General features: G+C 38.7%; 1 protein-coding gene across 1 annotated transcript in view; it reads right to left on the reverse strand.

Annotated features, from left to right (window-relative positions):
- Positions 1-20,489, reverse strand: part of c10h20orf96 (chromosome 10 C20orf96 homolog) — a 42,030-nt gene extending 21,541 nt beyond the window's left edge. The window contains exons 1-5 of the mRNA XM_028811984.2: positions 20,364-20,489; positions 18,663-18,729; positions 5,410-5,554; positions 1,577-1,707; positions 1,108-1,266 (exon numbers count right to left, since the gene is read on the reverse strand). Coding sequence (XP_028667817.2) covers positions 1,108-1,266; positions 1,577-1,707; positions 5,410-5,554; positions 18,663-18,719 — 492 coding nt within the window. The 5' untranslated portion in view covers positions 18,720-18,729; positions 20,364-20,489. The remainder of the gene's footprint in view (positions 1-1,107; positions 1,267-1,576; positions 1,708-5,409; positions 5,555-18,662; positions 18,730-20,363) is intronic.
- Between the last annotated feature and the right edge of the window lie 2,212 nt (positions 20,490-22,701).

Here is a 22,701-nt window from a genome sequence, read left to right on the forward strand (position 1 = left end):
GTCAGACTCATAATGTATGTTTGGGTCGTTCGCAAATCCACAATTGGCTTTTTTGAGCCAAACCTGTTGTTTTTGTATGAGCCGCTTTTCATTATTGGGATTGTAACTAGAAACAGAAGCTCTATTAACTTGTGGATTTGCCTCCGTGTATTTAGCGACAGCGTCCCTATGAACTTGTGGATTCGCTTGCGAGTATTTAGCGACAGCGTCCCTATTAACTTGTGGATGTGCTTGCGAGTATTTAGCGACAGCGTCCCTATTAACTTGTGGATGTGCTTGCGAGTATTTAGCCACAGCGTCCCTATGAACTTGTGGATTTGCTTATGAATATGCTAAGCACAGTCCTTCACCCGCGAATATTTACCTTATATGGGCAGGCACTCAATCACGTGGGAGGCGTGATGATGCAAGACGCAAGACGCAACCGCCTCACACGGCGACCGAGCTCTATGGCCGTATATAGTATATGAAAGTAGGTTCCAGTTATGACCGTTACGCGTAGAATTTCGAAATGAAACCTGCCTAACTTTTGTAAGTAAGCTGTAAAGAATGAGCCTGCCAAATTTCAGCCTTCCACCTACACGGGAAGTTGGAGAATTAGTGATGAGTGAGTGAGTGAGTGAGTGAGTGAGTGAGTGAGTGAGTGAGTGAGTGAGTGAGTGAGTGAGTGAATGAGGGCTTTGCCTTTTATTAGTATAGATTCATCAGAGACAAGGGTCATCCAGGGAAATAACAATAGAGTGTGGAATAGGGCACCATGTAGTCTACGAGACAGTGAGAGCCGAGCCCACCCACAACTACAGAAGGATGAGCTTATAATTGACAAATTACATAACTTGCATGTCTTTGGAGATGTGAGGAAGTGTCTGAGTACCTGATACAGACTCATGGGAACACGGGAAAAACATGCAAACTGCACAGAGACAAAGTCTGGACCCAGGATTCTAACAATGAACTTTGGATTTATGTTAAAACATTATTACTGACTGTGCCACCATGCAAATTTAGCAACAAATTTCACTATAGTACATTTTGGTGCAAAATCTAAATTTTGTTTTGTTGAAACCTAAAATCTCTGACATCCCTGTGGATCTAAGGAATACTCACCCCCAGTTTGCTATGCTGTAGTATCTCTTTTCGCGCCTTCGTAGCGGAATCTTGCTCCATATTCTCAATCCACTCCATTAACTGTCGATTCGAGCTTTGTAGGGTGGCACAGTGTGTCTCATACTCGAGAACTGCCTGCCTCCTGGCCTTGGTCAGTATCTACCAAAAATAAAAAAGCCATCAAGGCATTAGTGCAATGACTAGATCAGGAGGTGTTTTCTCATGAATCAGATTCTGGTTTTGACAATGTAGTTAAGACAGGTTGAACAGCACAACATGACTAAGAGCAATATAAGAATCTGATCTGATCTAGTGGCCATTTGTTATGAATGACTACTGGAAATGTACAGTATCAGTTTCTATGAATGGATTAAGGAGCAAAAGGCAAAAGCTAGAAAATGCCCCATCATCTCCCTCTCCCCCACCAGGCCTCATCAGTACATCAGCTTGTTAGCATGAACATTTCCACCTTTAGAATATTGACAGCATCATCATTCCTTTCAAGAGGTCCATTATTATCTTCGTTCAAACTGTCCAAATGATGGCATCGAGAGGAGCAAGCTGACCGCAATGCACTACTTGTGTTGGGCCGAGTGCTGTCTGAAAGAACAAAACATAGAAAATAAATAAAGACTATGACAAGGACAAACCATTCAGCCCAGTTTACCTCAACCTAACATACTTGCATGATTGTCAAACAAGACCCTGAGGTCTCCAAAGTGCTACAGTCCTTCCAACTTTACTATAAGGTAACATGTTCTATATATGTGTTGTCATCCATGTGACTAAAGACCTTCTAATATCTATGTGAAATTTACTCTGAATTGCCATGAATCCTTCAAGTCTCTGTTTTCAGCCAGCCACTGGTGTTCAAATGAATGCTATCATTAATGATGTAAAACATGACTATCATGTCTAATTTTAGTCTCTGTTTGCTTGACTCCTTCAGTCTGTTCATATGACTCCTGAGGTCCTGGAATGAGATCAGAAACCCTGCTGTTGACCTTCTCTAAAGACATAATATTCACCTCGTAATATGGAGACCAAAGTGTTCCATAATGTAGCCCTACAAGTGCATGGGTTTTTTATGGGAACTCCAAAGATGACACAGCATTGTTTTCTCTACAAATGTCTGCTTGTAGGTCCATCATGAAGGTTTTGTGAAACAGTCGAGCACTGTTGTATAGTTTTACCGATTTTTAATTTATACTGCTGTTAAGAACTGCAAACCCCCTGGGTTCTCGTTAGTACGTTTTTTTTTTGCCTTAGATACATTTTTTCTGGTTGTGGGACTTAAATTATTTGAAAGGTCACTTTACAAGCTTTATTTTCATATAATATAATCTCATTATAACTGAGAAAGATTTTACTTTTTTTAAATTTCACTTTCTTAAGTGCATAAAAATGTCATTTTAAAATTTCAATGGCTACCTAATGGGTTTGCTAAGAAGCATGGCATAGCTGTCAGGGACTGCCTATCACAGGGCACCCGAATTCACGTCACAAAAACTTGCTTATAAATTCCAGAACAGCACCTTTTAGTCTTTTTCAGATTACAGATTTGAACCATGAACAATTGTTGGCCTGGTTTTTCTGATAACGACTCCACTTGAATTACTGTGCTTTTTGTTAACGACTCCTACAATGACGGTTAAGCCCTCTAGTTGTTACGATGGATTTTTTTGTGACTTTTTTGTCTATAATTGGGATAATGCATGTTTTTTCTGAAGTGTTTCACCTCAAAAAATCAGTTTTTGAAATTTGTTTTTAGCTTCCTTTAAAGGTTAAAAGATTTTTGTGTTATATCAACCACACCATGTTGTTTTGAACTTGGGCACTTGTTGCGGTATTAGCACTGTTGTTTCCATGGTGATTCTCCAATTCGGCTACAGGAATGCGCAGCTTGTAACGTCACTGGAACTATGGTTATACAGATCAGAACTCACACATTCTCGAATCATCAGAGATTAGGACACTTCAGTAGCATGCATATGAGTGACATTCTTTAAACTGCTTACATTGCTGATCTGAGCTTTCTCTTCAAGACTTTTGATTTTTAGATTGTGTTTTAAGGATCGACAAAAGATGGCTTGATTTCCTTGTCACAAATCTTTGTATATGTTTACCTTCCGCTCATTCCATTTTAAATTTCCCTCTTACTCTTCCAAGCCATAATACTAGTTTTTGATAGCAATCCATATTCTATTTAGAGATCTGTTTGTTCTATCTTCTATTTCAAAAACCACACACATCACTTGGTCTGTTGCTAATAACATCTAGCAGTTTCTGTCTCTCACTTTGTCAGCAGGCTATTCAAAGAGGATGGTCAGAAATTAAAAGGCTGCCAGATAGCATCTGTGCTGCAGCCGCTTTGTGTGCTTGCATCTGGCATAACACATTTTGTGTGTTTTTGAGGCCAATTTGTTTATGGTTGCTATGCCTGTTACCATTCACCTTATGTATAATGTCATCACTTCTCACCTATATAAGATGGCGGCACCCTACTCTCATGTCTCGAACAGGGTTCCTCCCCTGGTTGGGGTTCAAATTCATCTGCTATGTCTATTTTGTTCATTTTTTATTCTTTTTATGCTGATTATGTGCATTTTCCTTTGTTTTTGATTTTATGTATGAGTTCCATGTGTTTTGTGGGTGGTCCCCCAAGAGGTAGAGAAATCTGTCAATCACCACCAGGAACTGCACTCCACTCTGTAAATCTGGAGGGTCTCTTACAGCTCCTGGCGGTACATTTCAAATGTGCTTGGCAGTGATGAGTTTACTTCTATTTTGCTGTGCTTATTGTGACTATGGAGTTTTTGACTTCTTCTGAGATTCATAGTGTGACAGACCATTTTTGTAATAATAATTTTTTTTTATTTATAAAGACTCAGTGTTTCTCCTTATTAGATTACGGTGATATTCCTCTCTAGTGGGCATTACTTCGAAGTACTTTTGGAACATATTGGACTTAAGTGCTTTGGAATTCCTAGTCCATGACAACTACTTTCATTATCGATGTTTCTGGTTATTGTGATTAATTTTTGTGGTGTGTTTAATTTTTGGTAGTCAGGACATTGCACATGTTTCTCTTTTCTCATCTTTTCTCATCTTTATTTTGTGAGTTGGGCTTTGTAATTTGGTTTAATGATTTTCTAAGCTTTTGATCTTAGACATTTCGATAATTATTGTCCTGGTCCTTGTACAAATATTTTTTGTGTCTGTCATTTTTCAATCATGGCAGAATACTCTTAACAACCAACTCCCAGAGAGATGAATTGATGGTGGGCAGAAATTTTTAATTTTGCACATCATTGTGCTATATAAAGCTTAAAAAACTACCATGCTATCCATTTGTTGAACCTGTTTTTCTAATACAGAGTCCAATGGGAGTAGAAGCCTATTAGAGTGAAAGCTGGTGCTAACCCAGGATGCAGTGCCAGTACAATGCAGACCACATTAACGGACGTATCTAATTTGCAGTCACCAATCAAGGTAATATGCAAGTCTTTGTGATATGAGGAACCTATACATTGTTATGCACATGTGCTTAGGGGACAGTTTAAGGGCTCTGGTGATGGTTATACTCCATCGCTCCAGAGGCTGGCACTGTGTGATAACACCTTCTCTTTCCCTCCTTCTGCAGACTGGAAGATTGGCGGCTTTTCCTCCACCGTCATCACTTCCAGTGTTTGTCTGTCTGGACCTGCCTTTTCCTGCTGGAAACCATCATAACTGGAAGCTCTGCCATCTTCAAGTCAGTTCAATATCAGATTCCCATCTGAAAAGACATTGCCTTAACCCTTTTGAATCACATTTTGTTTATTTTCAAAATTCAGTTATACAGGGTTTGTCCATGGGTGCCCCAACCCATATTATTGTGTCCTCTTGTTCTTACAACATACATTGTCAGATTAATTTTGGATCATCAAGTTTGGAGCCTATCCTAAAAGCACTGGGCACAAGGCAGGAAACAACTCTAGACTTAGTGCCAGTCTGTCACAAGGCCCTTATACACCCATATTCACACAGGCCAGTTTAGAGTCACCAATTAACTTAACACTCAGATCTTTGTAAACAGGGGAGGAAAAACGGAGCAATCTGAGAAAAGCTAAACTTCACATAGGAAACAACTAGTTATGAAATTCAAACCAAAGATGTTTAACAGATGTATGAGGTGGTAGTACTAACCACTGTGCTACTGTAACATAAAACCATTGTTAGCTGCATACTTTCCAGAATACAAGTCACAAGTAGAATGGTGATACCCTGAGCAGTGTGTAAAGTAATTAGCATATAAAGGACCTGATCTGGAAGGCAGTGGAGTCCTGCTGGACGCCCTTGAACTATCGATCATAGGAGGCCTCTGAAGAGGAGGAAGCTTTGCTCTTGTCCCCAGGTGCTTCTTCTCTTGGTGCCTTTTGCTCCGATGTTCCCACTGACTGTAATTCTGCAGTCAGATCAAACAGTTCATCAGTGATGTGACAACAATCAATATGGTGAAATACAACTATCATCATCACATAACCATAATAATAGATTTACAAATATGTCAGGCCACATTGCCTCAAAATATACAACTCCACAAGCACTTAAAATGGAAAGATTGGTAAAGATGACCTTTTTCATAACTTGCTCATCCTGGTCAGTTGGATGATGCTGGTTGTTATTTCTGTTAAAAGTCATTCTAAATCATGATTCATTATGACTATTTAGCAGACATCTTTATCTAGGGTGACTTACAAAATCCTTGCAATAGATATGAGTGACTAAGTTGACAGGCAATATAGAACAAAATTTAAACAACAGCCCTTTTACTGAATACATACTCTGGGCTGTACTCTTTAGCTCACCCACAATTTCAGCTAAATATGGTGTACCTTCAGGAGACTTCTACACCACATGCACCAGCCACATCTCTATGGTAACCTCCACTGGTTACCTGGTTATGCAATTACTAAGGACACTTCTGAGTCTGGCAATGGAAGGGTATAAAGGCCTCCACACCACCAATAGAAATGATAAATCCATCTCACTATTATTGAAAATGCACCACTCATAATACTGTATGCTGACTTCTTCTTCTTCTCTGGTGACCTACTCGGTAGAATGGGGATTGCCAGGGACCAAAATGGTAGACACTGTTAACATCTCTAACCTCAAGCCTTGGTTCGGTAGTACACCACGGCCTAGTGGTGGGGATTGTAGCGGTGCTACTGGGGATTGAAACTTCAACTCCCACCAGTCCCTGCAGTGGCTCTGATTGGTTGTCTGCTGAGGATGCAGCGGCTACTGGGTACAAGGAGGCTGACGTGACATTTAAAAAGGGGCCAGTGATACAAAAAGGGGGGGAAGTCTTTTGCGTTTTGTGTCTGGAGTTGCCTGTCTGGTTGCCTTCCCGTTTAATACTTGTGGATTCTTGTTTTGTCTTGGATTGTCTCCTGTTTTGGATGTATGGACTGTCTGGTGCCTTCCTGCTGCACGAGGACTGTCTGTGTAGCTTTCTTCACAACAACACAGACACAGGTCGGTTCTTTTAAACGGGCGTTTATTGCTTTGGCTCTTGTAACTCACTCCGTCACGCCTCCGCGCCTCCACGCCTCCACGCCATGAGAACTATATAGTGAGTAATCAGTACAAAATACATCAGCGAATACACAGTAACTTTCATACACATACGATGAAATACAAAACATTTAGTGCAAACATGAAACAAAAGACATTTTACAAATAAAATACCTCGTTGGCCGCTTGTCATGAAAAGAGGTCCTTAAATCACTTTGGTTTTAGCTTTAGACGGTTCAGTATGAAACCCCTTTTTGCAACATGGCAGAGCCTCGCGAGAGACATCCGCCCACCTGCGCTTCATGGGGCAGGTTCCTTCTCATGTTCTCCTGATAACCCCTAAGTGCGCTCTCGCGAGACATTACTTTACATACAGTACATATTAAAGTCACTTAATAACAAATAAATTGGAACATGCAAATTTACTATATACATCACGTTTTTAAATTTAGATATTTAAAACTATATATTTATAAGGTTATGTAACACATTATAAAATCCATTATCTACAACATGAACTTTCCATTAAATATTGTTCAATAACATTTACAGCCTGAGTATTTGTTGTCGTCTTGCGAAGAAAGGAGCGCTCCTGATCCCATTCACATGCCATTCATACTCCATCATCTCATCAGGAAATACAGGTAGGACTGACCTTTACATTCATATACAGCGTGCTGATCTCTGGACTATCTACCATCATTTCATTTCATCAGTTGCCATTTTCATGGACTTCATAGTGTGTGGTTTTTGTTAATGGCTTGTTATTTTTGAATTCGTGTTTATTGTACATCACCATAAGGGGAACTGGGGAGGGATCGTTGTAGTTTGCCTATATTTCACTTATTATTGTTTAATACATTCTTTAATTGTTCTTTTATTACCGGTTGCTTTGTCTCTGTGAGGGAGTGTGTGCAGGTCGGGCCAAGGCTGGGTGCGTCCATGGAATCTCCAAAAAAAAATAAATCACCATCTTATCGATGGTGTGAATCTTAGCGGCGCCGGTCTGCTACAAGTTTATACTTGTAGAAAGAACCAACTTTTGAATGGGATGCCATTAAGTCAAGTGTGCAATAACAAATAGTGATTGAATCTCTTGAAATTGTCTGCCATGATGTTTCATTTAAAATTGTCAATTTAATGAGTTTGACTTGATAGAATTACTGAATACACAACCATGTATAGAATAAAGCAATGCAACAGATGTTGATTAGGGACTGTATTGCAACATCTGGGCCAGACTGGGATTGCACAGGTAACAACTGCAGACTGCTAAGAGAGCAATGTGAAAGAGCTTCAATGACTGGACCTGTCTGGAGACTTGTAATGTGGATGAAAATAATACTCAGGAATGAAGAGAAATTAACAATGTTAAGGGCTGTATAAAAGGCTTTTGTTTTCTCAGACTTCATTTGCTAACGGTCTTTTTCTCATGTTTGACTTTAATAATAATAAGACACTTTATTTATATAGTGCCTTTCCCATGCCCAAAGAGCTTCACAGAGTCTCAGAAAGAACAGCAGAGTTCAGCAGTGGATACAAATATTTTCTGCATAGAACATTAAAATGGATAAATGCAGTATATACAAAACATTATATAGAGTAAAAACAATAAACCAGAGAAAAATACTAAATTAAATAATAAAAAGAAAAGCCTGAACAAATAACATAATTTGTGATATAATATACACACAAATTATCCTGAGCGTCTGAACAAAGAGGTAAACTGAAAGAAGGGGCAGAATGTCAGGTTAAGTTAAAAAGCCTTCCTGAACAGATGAGTTTTAAGTTGTTTTATAAAAGAATGAATTGAGTCCGCTGATCTAATTAATTTAGTGAAGTCATTCCAAAGTCTGGGTACTAAGGCAGCTGAAGGCCTTGTCACCAGGACAGTGCAGCTTAGTGTGAAGTACAACACAAGGAACTTAGTGGGCAAACAAGAGCATAATGATGGAGAAGGTCACTTATGTTGTCGGTGCAAGGCCATGTGTAAGCTTTGTATTAATAGAATTTTATATTCAATCCTGTAAGACACAGGGAGCCAGTGATGGCGAAGCGGTATGGGTGTTATGTGCTGCTCACTGTTGTCGGTTCGTGTAAGGACTCTTACAGTAGAGTTTTGAATCTACTGGAGCTGTGATACAAGGTTTGAAAGGGCACCTGCCAGTAGGGAGTTACAGTAATCAATGCGGTATGTGATAAAAGCATTGACAAGATTCTCATCATTAGAAAAGGACAGGAATGAGCAAACACATGATATGTTACGGAGGTGGAAGTAAGAAAGTTTCTTAATGTGGTTTACGTGGGTGGAATAAGAAAGGGAGGAATCAAAAGTGACACCAAAATTCTTTACATTCAAAGGACTGATGGGATCATTGCCAAGAGTGAAAAGGAGCTCATTTTCTTAAGTTGCATTTTAGTGCCAATTTGCAAGAGTTCAGTTTTGTGGAAATTTAATTTTAAAGAGTTCTGCTCCATCCAGGTTTTAATTTCACTGAGGCAAATTGTGAGCTGAGAAAGCTCTGATGAAGTTTCAGTTTTAACAATTAAATTGAGTTCAGCATAATCTGCATAAAAATGATAACCCAGTCCAAAGCTACGAATGATATGGCCAAGGGGAAGCATATAGAAACACAAAAGCAGAGGGCTGAGGACAGAACCCTAAGGAATACCTTGTATAACTGGTGCAGAGCTGGATCTCCTGTTGCCAAGTCTAACAAAGTCTTGCCTATCAGTCAGATAGGACTTAAACCACTGGAGGGCAGATCCATGGATACCCAGAATGTTCTCCATTCTGCACTGTAGAATGCCATGTTTGACATTGTCAAATGCTGCACTGAAGTCTAATAGAATTAATATGCTGGTTGGTCCAGAGTCTGCTGCCATAACCAAATCTTTAATTACCCAAAGAAGAGCAGTTTCACAGCTGTGCTGTGCTCTGAAACCAGACTGAAATGGTTCCATCAGATTATTAGAAGTTAAGTAATTGGTAAGATGGAGGGCTACAACACACTTAAGAACTTTAGGATGAATATCATTAAGACTGTCAGCATTAAAACCATAATTTTTTAACATCGGGGTTACAGGAGAAATTCTAAAAGTGACTGACACAAAGACGTTGACAAGGGATGTATTTATTATTGTTGTAACAGTATGGATTATGGCATGAAGGCAGGATTTAAGAAGTGTGGTGGGGATAGGGTACAGCATACAAACAGTTGGCCTCATTTTACAAAGCAGGTCATTAACAAATGCAGACGTGACTGGTGAAAATTTAGAAAAGGAACTGGATGGAGTGGGAAGACAGGGGAAGATATAAATGGATGATGGATTTATATGAATTGAATCATTTAGAATTTTAATTTTATTTTTCACAGATTTCAGTAGAGGAGACAATTGGGCCAGATATAGGTTGACGTAGTTTATTAACTACACAGAACAAATCTCCTGGGTTATCATAGCCATTTTCTATTATTCTGCCAGAAAATTATTCGGCAGTTGGTGCATCACTGTAAGCCATTTGATGGTCAAAGAATGCCTGTATATGCACAGTGAGGCCAGTCTTACGTGACATTCTCTCAAGGCATCGGCCAGCTGCCTTCATAGACCATAATTCTGAGTTGTACTATGGAGCTGAACGCTTGAAGAAAACCTCCTTATGTTTTAAAAGAGCTGTTTCATCTAGTGTTGAATGAAGGGTTAGTTACAGTAATCTACAAGACTATCCAATCTGGATGGAACAGGGGAAGGCAGAAGAAGATCGGAAATGGATCCAGAAAGGATAGAGGCACAGATATTTTTTAAGGTTTCTGAAAGAAATTTAATGTTTACAGGTAAGAGGAGGGTAAAGTAATGAGACGGTGAAAATAACTGCTTTATTGTCAGAGAGGCCCAAATCACCGGTACAAGTTTTGCCAACATATAAGCCAGATGTGCCGATCAGGTCCAATATATGACCACCAGCGTGGGTAGGAAAATCATCATGTTGCACTAATTCAAAACAGTCCAGCAAGGACAGGAATTCACTTCTTAGATTACATGTAGGAATGTCAATATGGATGTTGAAATCACCAAGAAGAATGACTGCCTGGAAAAGGCAACTTAATGGGGTTAATAATTCAGTCAGATTAGATAAGAAAGATTCATCGTATTTTGGGGAACGATAGAGAACAACAAGTAACATTTTCTTATTACTGTATATACTTGCATTTAAGTTCTCCCGCAGATAAGTGAGGGCTTGATTTTACCGTATAATTTCAGGCATTTTATAATGTCGGTTGTATAAGTCAAATGCAGAAAACTCACGCTATTGGTCCAGGTGACTACGATATGCTAACGCCCACCTGAGAGAGTAACCGCAGAGCACACTGCCTTTTTTTTCTATGCATTGTGCCTGCGTGACGACGCGGTAATACCCGAACTATTCCGAAGTGACGTTTGCATTCTTTTGTGTTTTTTGTATCTCACACCCTCATACACTTTTATCGTAAGAGCATCCCTTATCTACAATGGAGCATTCGATCAGAAGAAAATATGAAGCTGGTTTTAAATTAAAAATCGTTTAAGTGGCGAAAGAAATTGGTAACTGCGTTGATGCAACAAAGTTCAATGTGTCTGAGAAACTGGTGCAAGACTGGAGGAAGCAAGAAGATGTAAAAAAAAAAAAAAATTTAAGTTTCGTATTTTTGAATGGGCATAAACTGTAAGTCAGGGTCTGATTTTATGATCGATTTTTTGGGTTTTAAGGTTCGACTTGTATGCGAATATATAGAGTCTAAGTTTAAGAGTCAGACAATCAAAAGACAACAGATTTTCAGTTGGGATTCTTTTGATATTCAACTCAGATTTAACAATTCCTGCAACCCCACCACCTTGCCTTGAGCTGCAAGCCTCTGTGAAGTAAACAGATCTGGATGGTGTTGCCTCTGTAAAACATGTATATTCGTTTATTTTTTGTCTCTGTTAAGCATAGCATATCAAGGTTGGGGTCTGCAATGAATTATGATAGCACCAATGCTTTGCTAATAAGAGATCGTGTGTTAAATAATGCAATATTAGCTAGTACGGGTTCATTGTGCACAGACCCATAACCAGAGTTTATTTTAGCATATTGCAAATTTGGCACTGACACTCCTATTTCCAAAGTCATGAGTAGGATGGTGTGTTCACAGCATGGCGGTGTTGGGGTCTAGGTCTGGGTGCCACACAATACCATTGTGTTTTAGGACATTGCAATCTTACTATTTGCTCTGGAGAAAGTGTTTAATATGCAAGAGTTTATCACAAGAGTATTTCAACACAGCAGAAAGCCAATACTTTTCTGACAGTAGAAGAACACACTTAAGCAGCAGAGCACAGCGGAGAAGGTGAGACTAGTGGGGTGGGGAGGAGTAAATGAGCTGCGACAGCAACACAGCAGAAATCCAGAAGAAGCATAGACTGATGCAACTGGAGGATTAATACAACAAAAAAGTAGGAGATATTATAAGATGCACATTAAGATAATTATCAGAATTCGGAGGTTCCAACATATAACCACATACATATAACCGGTTACATTACAGGTGTGATCGCCTTAGCACTGCAAACCAGGTGGGTGTGAAGATCAGATCATTTGCCCACTTGAAGCTTGTATAGAAGGAATCAACAGCAATCCAGGGTATCCATTTTAATTAAGAACACAGAATATTCCCAGTTCTCCACAATGCAAAGGAAAATATTCACAAATCGGGCATCAGGCAGGTGTGGGCAATCAAAACAAGGTTTCGTCCAGTGAACAATAAACAGATTCAGATCTGTTGTTTCTGAGGTTGCAAACTCAGTCAAGGCAAAGTCCATACCAATAAATCAAAATTCAATACAAAAAGTAATCAATTGCATCCGTGAACTATATGTACGGAATGAGAATGTGAAAGAAATCCAAACAATGCAAGGTTAACACGAATCTTAACAAGTCTGCAAACAATCATCACAAAATATGAAAATATGTGTATGCAAAAGGAAATGGGAATTATAGTTTTAAGTCAGTGTATTAGTGTCTTAGAGATAATCTCTATGTGGATGGACTTAAAATTGAACAGTGTGTAATAAGTAAGCCTACATCTTAACGAGTAATGCTTAATACGGATGTTCTGTTCAACATGATTGTCTACTCCCTGTGACTCTGAACTTTATTAAGTGTGTTTGAGAAATCATGAATTTTTAAAGCTGGTTATTTTGAACCAGGGAAAGCAGGACAGGAAAAAAAAACTCTGCCTTGTCCAGTATTTTCTTAGCGGTGATGTGGGGTAGAAGCTGCAATTTTATCCGTTCAGGCTGGGGAGGCACTTGCTGTTGGCTCCATTTGAGCAGCAGAGCATTGACAAGGCTTTGCCAGATACGTGTGTCTGTGTGCAAAATTAATCATTAATACACTTGTTATTGGTTATAAAAGTATGTTTCAATTTGAAAAGTATATACAAATATGGCACATCAATAAAAGTGCTCAACATAGAAAGGCGCAGTGACAAATATGCTAGCTAGTAAGGAGTAACTGTAATGTGTAATTTAAAAAAGCATGCAAACCAAAATATATAACTTGAGGAGAAATCCAGTGGAGACATAAGGCGCTGGGTGGCTTACGACTGATGTCTCCTGAGGGCATAACAATACCGAGGAGATTCCAGGTGGGCAGAAATTCAATAATTGGTATTGCAAGGGGCTTTCAGCCACTACTGGTGTCTCTGTAGTGTTCCTTTCCTATCTTTTGGTTCATTTACTGTATGGCTACTTCAAATTTGTGTCTATGTAAGTAGAGTTTAAAAATTGTTTTTAGTAAAGCTGTCTGCTGTGTTCACAAATGGAAACACAAAAACTGATTGATGTTGTACTTATCAAGTTTAAAAAATGAAAACACGGGCATTGGTAAGAAATGCATTATAAATATCTCTCTATTATAAAAAAAAATCTTGGAAGGAGATGAGACGCGATTTTCTCAGAGAGACACTTATACGTTCAGTGAGACGAGTCTACGCCCAGGACTGGAAATAAAGGACAAAGAGTAGATGACAAAGTAGAATTTTGTAAAGAATTCAAAAATGTTGGCTAGCTACACATGCAGAGCAGGTTAGAGATATTGAAAGTACAAAAATTCGAAAGTCTCAAAAAAAGGACAGTAAAGATCGCATTAGCCCAAACAAACGGAAATTATTACTTGGTGAAATAATGGAACAGCGAAAAGAGATTGAATATACTTTTTGGATTTAAACTTTAAGTTGGAGACTTGTAGATCGTCTAATTCTTGTTGCCAGTGAAAATTAAAAGATTCCAAAAACACTGACGTGGTATGAAGTCCTGTGAGACGGAGATTTTTAACAGGAGATTCTTTCAAGTCACACCCTACTTACAACTTATTTTCAAACAAGACCACGGTCATCTAACCTTAGTCGTGTGAATGCTTTTGTCAGACACACTTCCTGTGCTCTCAGCTCTTATAAATTTTATCAGGACAATAATTTTATACGTTCCAGATGACACGTTAATGACTAAGCGAAGAAGAACGAGTATGGACAAACATTTGAAAAACTAATTTTATTTATTAGAGAAAAAGAAATGATATTCACTCAGTTATACGTTGCGTTTTCATGATGTAAGTTCAACACGGAATCAAAATTTGATGCGATTTTGAAGAAAAGTTAATTCCAAATATTGTTTTAACTAAAGTTTTAAAGTAAAAGTGAAAATAATGCATATGTAACAATTCCCATGAAAATAACAATCTCTTAAAATTGTATATCTGGTTATCCAAACCCAGGGGTGGGCAAGTGAAGCGAGCAGGGTGTGGTGCCCCATAGTGTGGCTTAAATAATGAAGGAACTTGAATGACACTTTATATTGAAAATTCGAGAAAGTGCCTACTTAAAAAACAAATCTAGTTCACATCTCAACAGACGTCATGATAAATTTGCTTCCTTATAACAAATAACAAAGGTAATATATCAAGGTAGAAACAGAGGAGATAATGAAGATTAAACTGAGTGTCATTATGAGCAATGCTACACATCCTCTCTAAGACGCACTAGCATGGAGTACCAGCAACCAATGAATTATTCAGCAAAAGTGTGTCAAGAAAGGCTACTCAGGCTCTTTTGTACCAACGGCAATACACCTTTATAATAAGGGCTGGCTTAAGGGTACATTGTGCCCTATGCAGAGTAGGTTGTAACTGCCCAAAAAGAAACATTCAAAAGCGATATCCCCCTTTCAGATCTGCACGGTCAAATCTGTAGCTGAAATTGGCGAAGGAGGAGAAGGTTCCCTTTGGAGATCAGTGCCCTTGTGATCGCATATGAAATCAATGAGACAGGCGGGTCCCTTGGAGAGTGGTGCCCAAGCATTTAGAAATGAAACAATGTTTTGGCACCCCTCTGGGCACAGTGACACTAGGCCAGTGTGTACTCTGGCAATGCCTAGAGGCTGCACTGTTTATAATGCCTCACTGGGACTACAATCTTATCTTTAGTCAGATTTCTGTTTCATTTTTGTAATTTGTGTTTGTGTTTAGCGGGTGTTGTTGCTGTTTATTAAAATATTTCTGTTTTTCTTGAACTTCTGTAAAAGTTAAAGTTACCTTTGCAGCAAAATAAAGCATTGTCTACTGTATCTACAGGGTCAAATCTACTATGTAACTAATGAAGCTTAAACTTCAGGTCCTCCTATTCCCCGAGGGGCCCCAGAAGCAACTTTAGTCCACACTGCTTAAAAATTTTGAGTGTTTACTGTATGAGAAGGGTTTTTGTAAGAAACTTATAATATTATTAATATAGTGTAATTCAATACAAAATAATAGTTAAAATAAAAATTAAAAGGTTATTAAAGTGTCACATAGGCTGGCTGTAAATGAAAAAGCATTCAAACTAAGCATGTTTTATTCTAAGTATATTTAATATAAAAAAATTATAAATAATTTAAAATGCTATTAACATTTAAGAGAGAAATTAAAATGTTTATTAAAATTATTTATATTAGGCTAGCTGTAATTGAAAAAATGATATAAAATATTTTGTTACTTGCAGTAATTGTAAAGGACAACATTTTGATAACTTTTTATTTACATGAATAATTTTATAAAACTTTAATATACAATAAACATATAATACTGTTACAATAAGTAATAACTGTTTCACCTATGTGCAATTAAAATATAGTAAGAAAATAAAATGTAATAAAAATATCTTCTTTGGAAGATGTAAATAGTAGACTTCACTTAGACATATGAGATAATCCAGTACAGCATTTTATTCAAAACCTGAGATGTAGTTGCTAAATGTTTTAAAAATTTCTGGTGATATGTTATGGAACAACTCTGCAGAAGAGCATAACAGTGATTACCCAGACCTCATTGCTGGTTGCAAAGAGGCCCCCATAACAGTTCAAGCTTCAGTGCCCTAAAAATGAAGGTCCACTATCTATCTATCTATCTATCAGTGGCAGTTTGCAATGCAGGGCGCTGGGTGCCAACCCCGAAAGATTTTAAAAACTCTACTCAAATTAGGGAATATGAAAGAAATGTATCTATTTGTACAAAGTGCCTGGTGTCAGTGCATGTCAACATCCATTAAAAATTGTTATTTGTTTAACTTCTGAGTGAAAAAAAAAATTCTGTGTGAATACCTATATTTCCGGAGTGAAGGACGCAGGCCAAATGAGAGTCTACTTAAGTCTTTGATCTTCTGGTAAGCAAGTGACCTGAAGCTGCCGTTTAATTGGTTGCTTTCAGATTTTTCCTAGGATGCAGCTCTCTGCACCCCGGATACTCCCTCATTTAGTGGCAGTGAATTAGTATTGTTTTAGATTTTTTTTTAAATCTAACGTGATTGGACAATCGTTGACACACTATGGTCAATGGTTCACAGTTCACACCTGCCTTTAACATTATGTAACTACAGATGAGCAAATGTGACTTATGACAAATGGAGATGGTTAACTTCATGTGGTATAAGCAATGCTTTTTTTGGTTTCCATGTTTGCTGTTTCAAAGTGTCTCTGTACCGAAATGTTGTGGACAATAACAGGAGTACACGATCTAAAACAACTTTCTGAAAATTGCAAGCAACATAAAAGTAGTCATCTAGAAAGTAGCATGGCAGGCTTAGTATTTTTGAACAGCTAGATGAAGGTGACCAAAAATCAACACGTCCTGTGAGAAATTTTGTGGAGCATTTCAATTGGCTTTGTGTGGCCATGATGAGAGTGAGAGCTCCAATAAGCCCACAGTGATCACTTCTCCAAACTATGTTTTAAAAAAGTTGAGAACTTTGTGGTTCCTAAACCTGTAATGTAACAACAGTTGCCTCGATAACAAAGAGCCTTCTTTTACCAGGCATTATACAGCTCCTGCAACTATAAGTATTCAAAACATCCAAGACGAATGATCACAGCAAGCAATTCAATCCTGTGTTAAGTAATGTAATTTATTTCATAAAATAAAAAATAAATATTAATATAAACAAACAAGCAAAATTATTTGCATACAATTTGACAATACACTTGGAATATTGTGATTCAGGTGGTTTGTTATTCTTGCAATCATTTCAAAAATCATTCATTGATGCTCTTGTTCCGTGCTGCATTGTGCTGCTGCTTTTTTTTCTCATTGTGCACAAAAACAGATCTATTCCAGCATCTGAAAATGTGAACAGACTTGTGTGCCTTAGCAATGGGTTGAATGTTAAGAAGGAAAAATAACGATGACAGTGGACTTGAGCAAAGTTACAGACATGTCCAAAATACTGTGTTTTATTTGTCATAATTCTCACAATAAATGGAATTTCTGAAATCCTCTGAGAATTGTTTCCAGTATATCACTATACTGACATTATGTTTATAGCAGATTTGATGATGTAGTAACTGTATACGTTTTCATACTTTATACTGTACTGTAGTACTAAACACCATCACAAAACAAGCAAAGACTCTGTCTTTTCTTTTTATGCATTGTGTGTTTTATTCCCTTACTGTGCTTCAGTAATAGGCCTACTATTTATTAAGGTCATGCAGGTTAAGAAGGTTGAACTGAGCGAGAGCTTGAGAGAGATAAAAACATTCACTTGTTGGTGTTGTTCACCATAGGCATAGGCAGGTATTACTGGTGTCTATAGTTTGGCTGCTATCATGCCAGTTAATTTTTTTTTGTTTATTTGTTTTGTTTTTTGCATGATTGTAAGACCATACATTTCTTCTTATAATCGCCAAGAAGGATAGATTTTTATTTTTATCGGCTGGATTTTTGAATTGGTGTGTGTACGTGTTTCAATGTTGTGTGCATTACTGAGCAGGGTTTTATTACTGGATTGCCCTCATCCAGCTGATGATGGTCAAGTTCTATAAACTTTCTCATCTAAGTGAAATTGTATATGCCCACCCACCAAACACATTACTGGCTATGCTTCTACTATTACTACTACTAATAATAATTCTTTACATTTATGTTGCACTTTTCTCACTACTCAGGGCACTCTGTGTGTGGGCAACATTACAGTTTGTGCATGTGTTTTTTCTTTAATTTTCTTTTCTTTTCTCCTGAGCTATAAAGTGCTGTTTCAGTTTGTCTCTCCAAAAACTGTTTTTTTTTTCACCAGCTACCACTACAATCTATCTGTCTACAAGATACAAAATTGTCCATCAACACAATTGATATGCTTCACACATTTTATCCATAAAAATCAGTTTTTATCTGCTACCATCCATTCTGATGCACACCAATCAATCCATATTTTACACTTGAACTTAGGAATTTGTAATGGCAATTCAATATTTGTGAGCAATTCACCTTAAGATAAATCAGCTATTAAACTTACCAAAATGAAATTGTAAAAGGAATCATAGTGAGCAATTTTATAACACTAAACCACAACAAATCAAGTTAATCAAGTAGTGCATTAATACTTTAGCACAGACATATAAAAAATTCAAGAGATGTGCTTGAACAGGCGAAGACTAACAAAGAAACTCACCACAGCAGCCAAATCCCTCCTCAAAGAAAGCATAAAGTTACTGGATGAAGACTCCATGACAGAGAAGCTGGAAAAAAAGATTATATTATAAATAGGGACACAGTGGTTAGTACTACTGTATTGCATCACAGATCCACTGCCCTGGGGTGAAATCCCAAGCCTGCTTGTTGTCAATGTTGAGTCTGCATGATCTCCCTTTGTCTCTGTGTGTCTTCCACTGGCTACTCCAGAATTCCTCCTCTAGCCCCCATGAGATGCTGGTTATCTTGACTGGTATTTCCAACGCGGCCCTGTGAAGGACTGTTTCCTGGCTTGCACCCAGTTCTCCTGGCATCGCCACTAGTCCCCTACGGTGCTTAAATAGATTAACGGCATCGAGAATGTTATACTTCAGCCCTGGTTTGCAGTGGCGTAGCTAGAGTTTGTGCTGCTCAGGGAGGGGTGCTGCTTCAATTTCTGAATATATTAATCTATTTAAATAGGAAATTAAAATGACATATAGAGAAAACAATAGATATATTTTGCATAATTTATTCATATATAGAGAAACAGCAATTATTTTTCACAAATAATTATTTATAAGCATCAACTAGACAAAAATATAGTATAGACGCACTGATAAGCTGTGTTCTAAATACTGTATTAGTTTAATATAATTACGCTGCGAAAACCGGAACCAGAGTAGTGTACAAGTGATAGGTGGTTGGGGGGTGTTTTCTGCACGGGGCAAGAACGCATTCGGATTGAATACGAAACGAAATACAAAATTAAATTAGTTGTTTATCTTCCTAGAAATTATTATCGGTGTAATGTTTATGTTTATTTTTGTTACTGCCTCATACATTTCAACTGCTGTGTCTGATGCCGTCACAGAAGGACAGTCTGAAAATGATTTTTGAAGCATTTGTGGATAAAAATCAGATAAATTTCCCATCCATCTATTTTCCAACCCGCTGAATCCAAACACAGGGTCACAGGGGTCTGCTGGAGCCAATCCCAGCCAACACAGGGCACAAGGCAGGAACCAATCCCAGGCAGGGTGCCAACCCACCGCAGGACACACACAAACACACCAAGCCCAATTTAGAATTGCCAGTCCACCCAACCAGCATGTCTTTGGACTGTGGGAGGAAACCGGAGCGCCCGGAGGAAACCCATGCAGACACGGGGAGAACATGCAAACTCCGCGCAGGGAGGACCCGGAAAGCAAACCCAGGTCCCCATTTCTCCCAACTGCGAGGCAGCAGTGCTACCCACTGCGCCACCGTGCCGCCTCAGATAATTTTACTTTTTTCATTCATGATATTTTTCCGAATCCTGCTGCTTACACACGAATTTCACTGAGCCTTTTGGCCAATAATGCCGGCCCCTTCCTACGCGACTGTGGGTTTGGATACGCCGGTTAAAAACTAAATGGACATAATACAGTATAGTGTGTTAGCGCAGGCAAAATAAATGCGTCTCCCTGGCTGTCTGGTTGATTCCTTCCACTCGTTCATTTTCTCCGCCCTTCCTGTAGTGTCTCAATACATGCATTTTATCACTCTTTCTATATTTAGTGAAGCGCTATTCTTATAAAGGCAGCAGAGCTTTCAGCTTCCCTCGTGCTGATCTAAATAGCACACCAGTGTGGGTCAAGCGTCTTACTTTTATGAGCCCACCGACCTGGCGGCACTCCGCCGCAAGCTGTTCGGAACTCACCGCCGTCCAGACGAGATGCTGTGGTAGAGGCCAGTGGGAAAAGTCAGCGCTAGGCTGGGACAAGAGTTCGCCGCAAGAAAAAGTGAGAAGTCGGCCAAGACTTCAAGAGGTGACGTTTCTGAAAGACGAAATCTGTGTGTGATAGCAACTTGCTCGTCTCCATGGCAACACCCAACTAGCTTCAAACTCGCGCCTGCCCTCTAGTGGGCGACACACCACAGGACAAAGCTCACGCCAGAGAAGACGTGAAGACTGGATTCATTCGTTGGTTTTATGCTGTAATCTCTTAAACCAGTTTCCTCCCTTATTATCTCACACAGTTTTCAGCGCAAAGTGGAAGTGACCATCATGCCAGTATCTCAATCTATAAGTCACTGTTGTATAATGCGCCCTTCAATTAAGTATTTATCCGTCCAATACAATAACACATGTTCAAATATGGAAAGGCGAGAGGTATGCTCTTGTTTGTAGGCAGAAGTGCAGGAGGAAACTGCTCATCGGACTTTCAGCTCAAAACAAATTAAATAACATTGTTAGGCTGATGATACGCAGCTGTACCTCATAGTTCACTTCATCTGTAAAAAAAAACGCTGTTGAAATGCTTTGAGGACATTAAATATTGGATGGCACAAAATTTCTTACAGTTAAACGAAAATATAACTGAGGCCTTTATTTTTTTCCTACCACATCTGCATTTGAAATCGGCACTCAGTTAGGCTCCTTGGCAGCAATGATTCATAATGATGTCAGGAACCGAGGTATCATCTTCGAGTCGTCAGTCACTAAGTTTTGAAAAACAAATCTCCATGGTAGTAAAGTCCACGTTTTACCAACTGAGGCAAATTTCTAAACTAAAACCCTTTCTATCACAGAAGGACTTGGAAACAGTCATTCATGCCTTTATTACATCTCGACTAGATTATTGTAATTCCTGATATGCAGGTCTGCCAAAATCTGCTCTGTCGTGCATTGAGCTGGTTCAAAACGCTGCAGCGAGATTCTTAATTGGGTCAAGAAAAAAGGATCCCATCTCCCCCATTTTAGCTCCTCTCTCCACTGGCTACTGGTGAAGAGTCGCATTGATTTTAAAATCTTGTTTGTTTTTAAATCCTTACATGGTCTCTCTCTCTAAAATACATCTGTGACCTCCTTCACCCCTATGAGGCACTAAGAGCACTAAGGTCATCTGGACAACTTCTCCTTGTAGGTCCAAGATCTCGGCTGAAGTCGAAGGGGGACCGAGCTTCCTCAGTTGTTGCTGATAGACTTTGGAATGACTTGCCTTTTCACACCAGGTGTTCATCCTCTATCGAGGTTTTTAAGGCTTACTTGTTTTCCTCTGCTTTTCACTGTGTATAATGGGATTGTGGTGGATGTTATAATTGGTTGTCTTATTGATCTTCTTCTGTATGATTGTTTGCATTGTGTTTACTCTAATGCATCTTTATACAGCACTTTGGCGCAACCTCTGTTGTTTTAAATGTCTCTCTATTATAATAAAAAAAATCCTAGGACTAGACGAGACTTTTTAGCCTGGGATGAGATGTGACTTTTCCAGAGAGATACTTTCATGTTCTGCGAGATGAGACTATGTGCCAAGAGATTTAACCACACTCGGGGCCAGAAATAAAAGACAAAGAGTATTTGACCAAGTAGAACATTGTAAAGAATTCAAAAACGTTGGTGTGATACACATGCAGAGCTGGTTAGAGATAATGGAAGTACGAAAATTCGAAAGTCTCAAAAAAATGACTGTAAAGATTGCATTAGTGCAACCAAACAGAAATTTTTACTCGATGAAATAATGGAACAGTGAAAAGAGATTGAATATATTGTTTGGCTTTAAACATTAAGTCGGAGACTTGTAGATCGTCTAATTCATGTTGCCATCAGGGAGAAGTAGTGTTTCTTCACAATGAAGAGGCGTATCCGCGAGAATTAAAAGATTTGTTGTTTGGTGAAAGTGAAATCCACATACGCTAGTGGCAGAGACATGAAGTGGCTGGCACCTAGCACAGGCCAGGGGGGTTGGCGAGCGAAGCGAACAGGGGGCGAAGCCACCTAGTGCTTTTATAAATTAATAATCTAAAATAATCTAATCTGTCACAATGTTTGATGAAACCGAACCAGCTCCTGAAAAAATCTATGAATTGGAACGTTCTGCTGATGCTCACACTGATGAGGATTGTTCAGCAAACACACCTCCAAGTACAGAGACCTTGGAGCAATTGTGTCAGGTCCACCTCCTGGGTATTTGCTTCTTTAGTGGGGGTAAATGCTACACCAAATGTCCTAACCCCCTCTCAGAGACACGGGTGGAGAACCGTCAAGTCCACAC

This window comes from Erpetoichthys calabaricus, chromosome 10, assembly GCF_900747795.2.
Source record: "Erpetoichthys calabaricus chromosome 10, fErpCal1.3, whole genome shotgun sequence".
NCBI classification, from domain to species: Eukaryota; Metazoa; Chordata; class Cladistia; order Polypteriformes; family Polypteridae; genus Erpetoichthys; species Erpetoichthys calabaricus.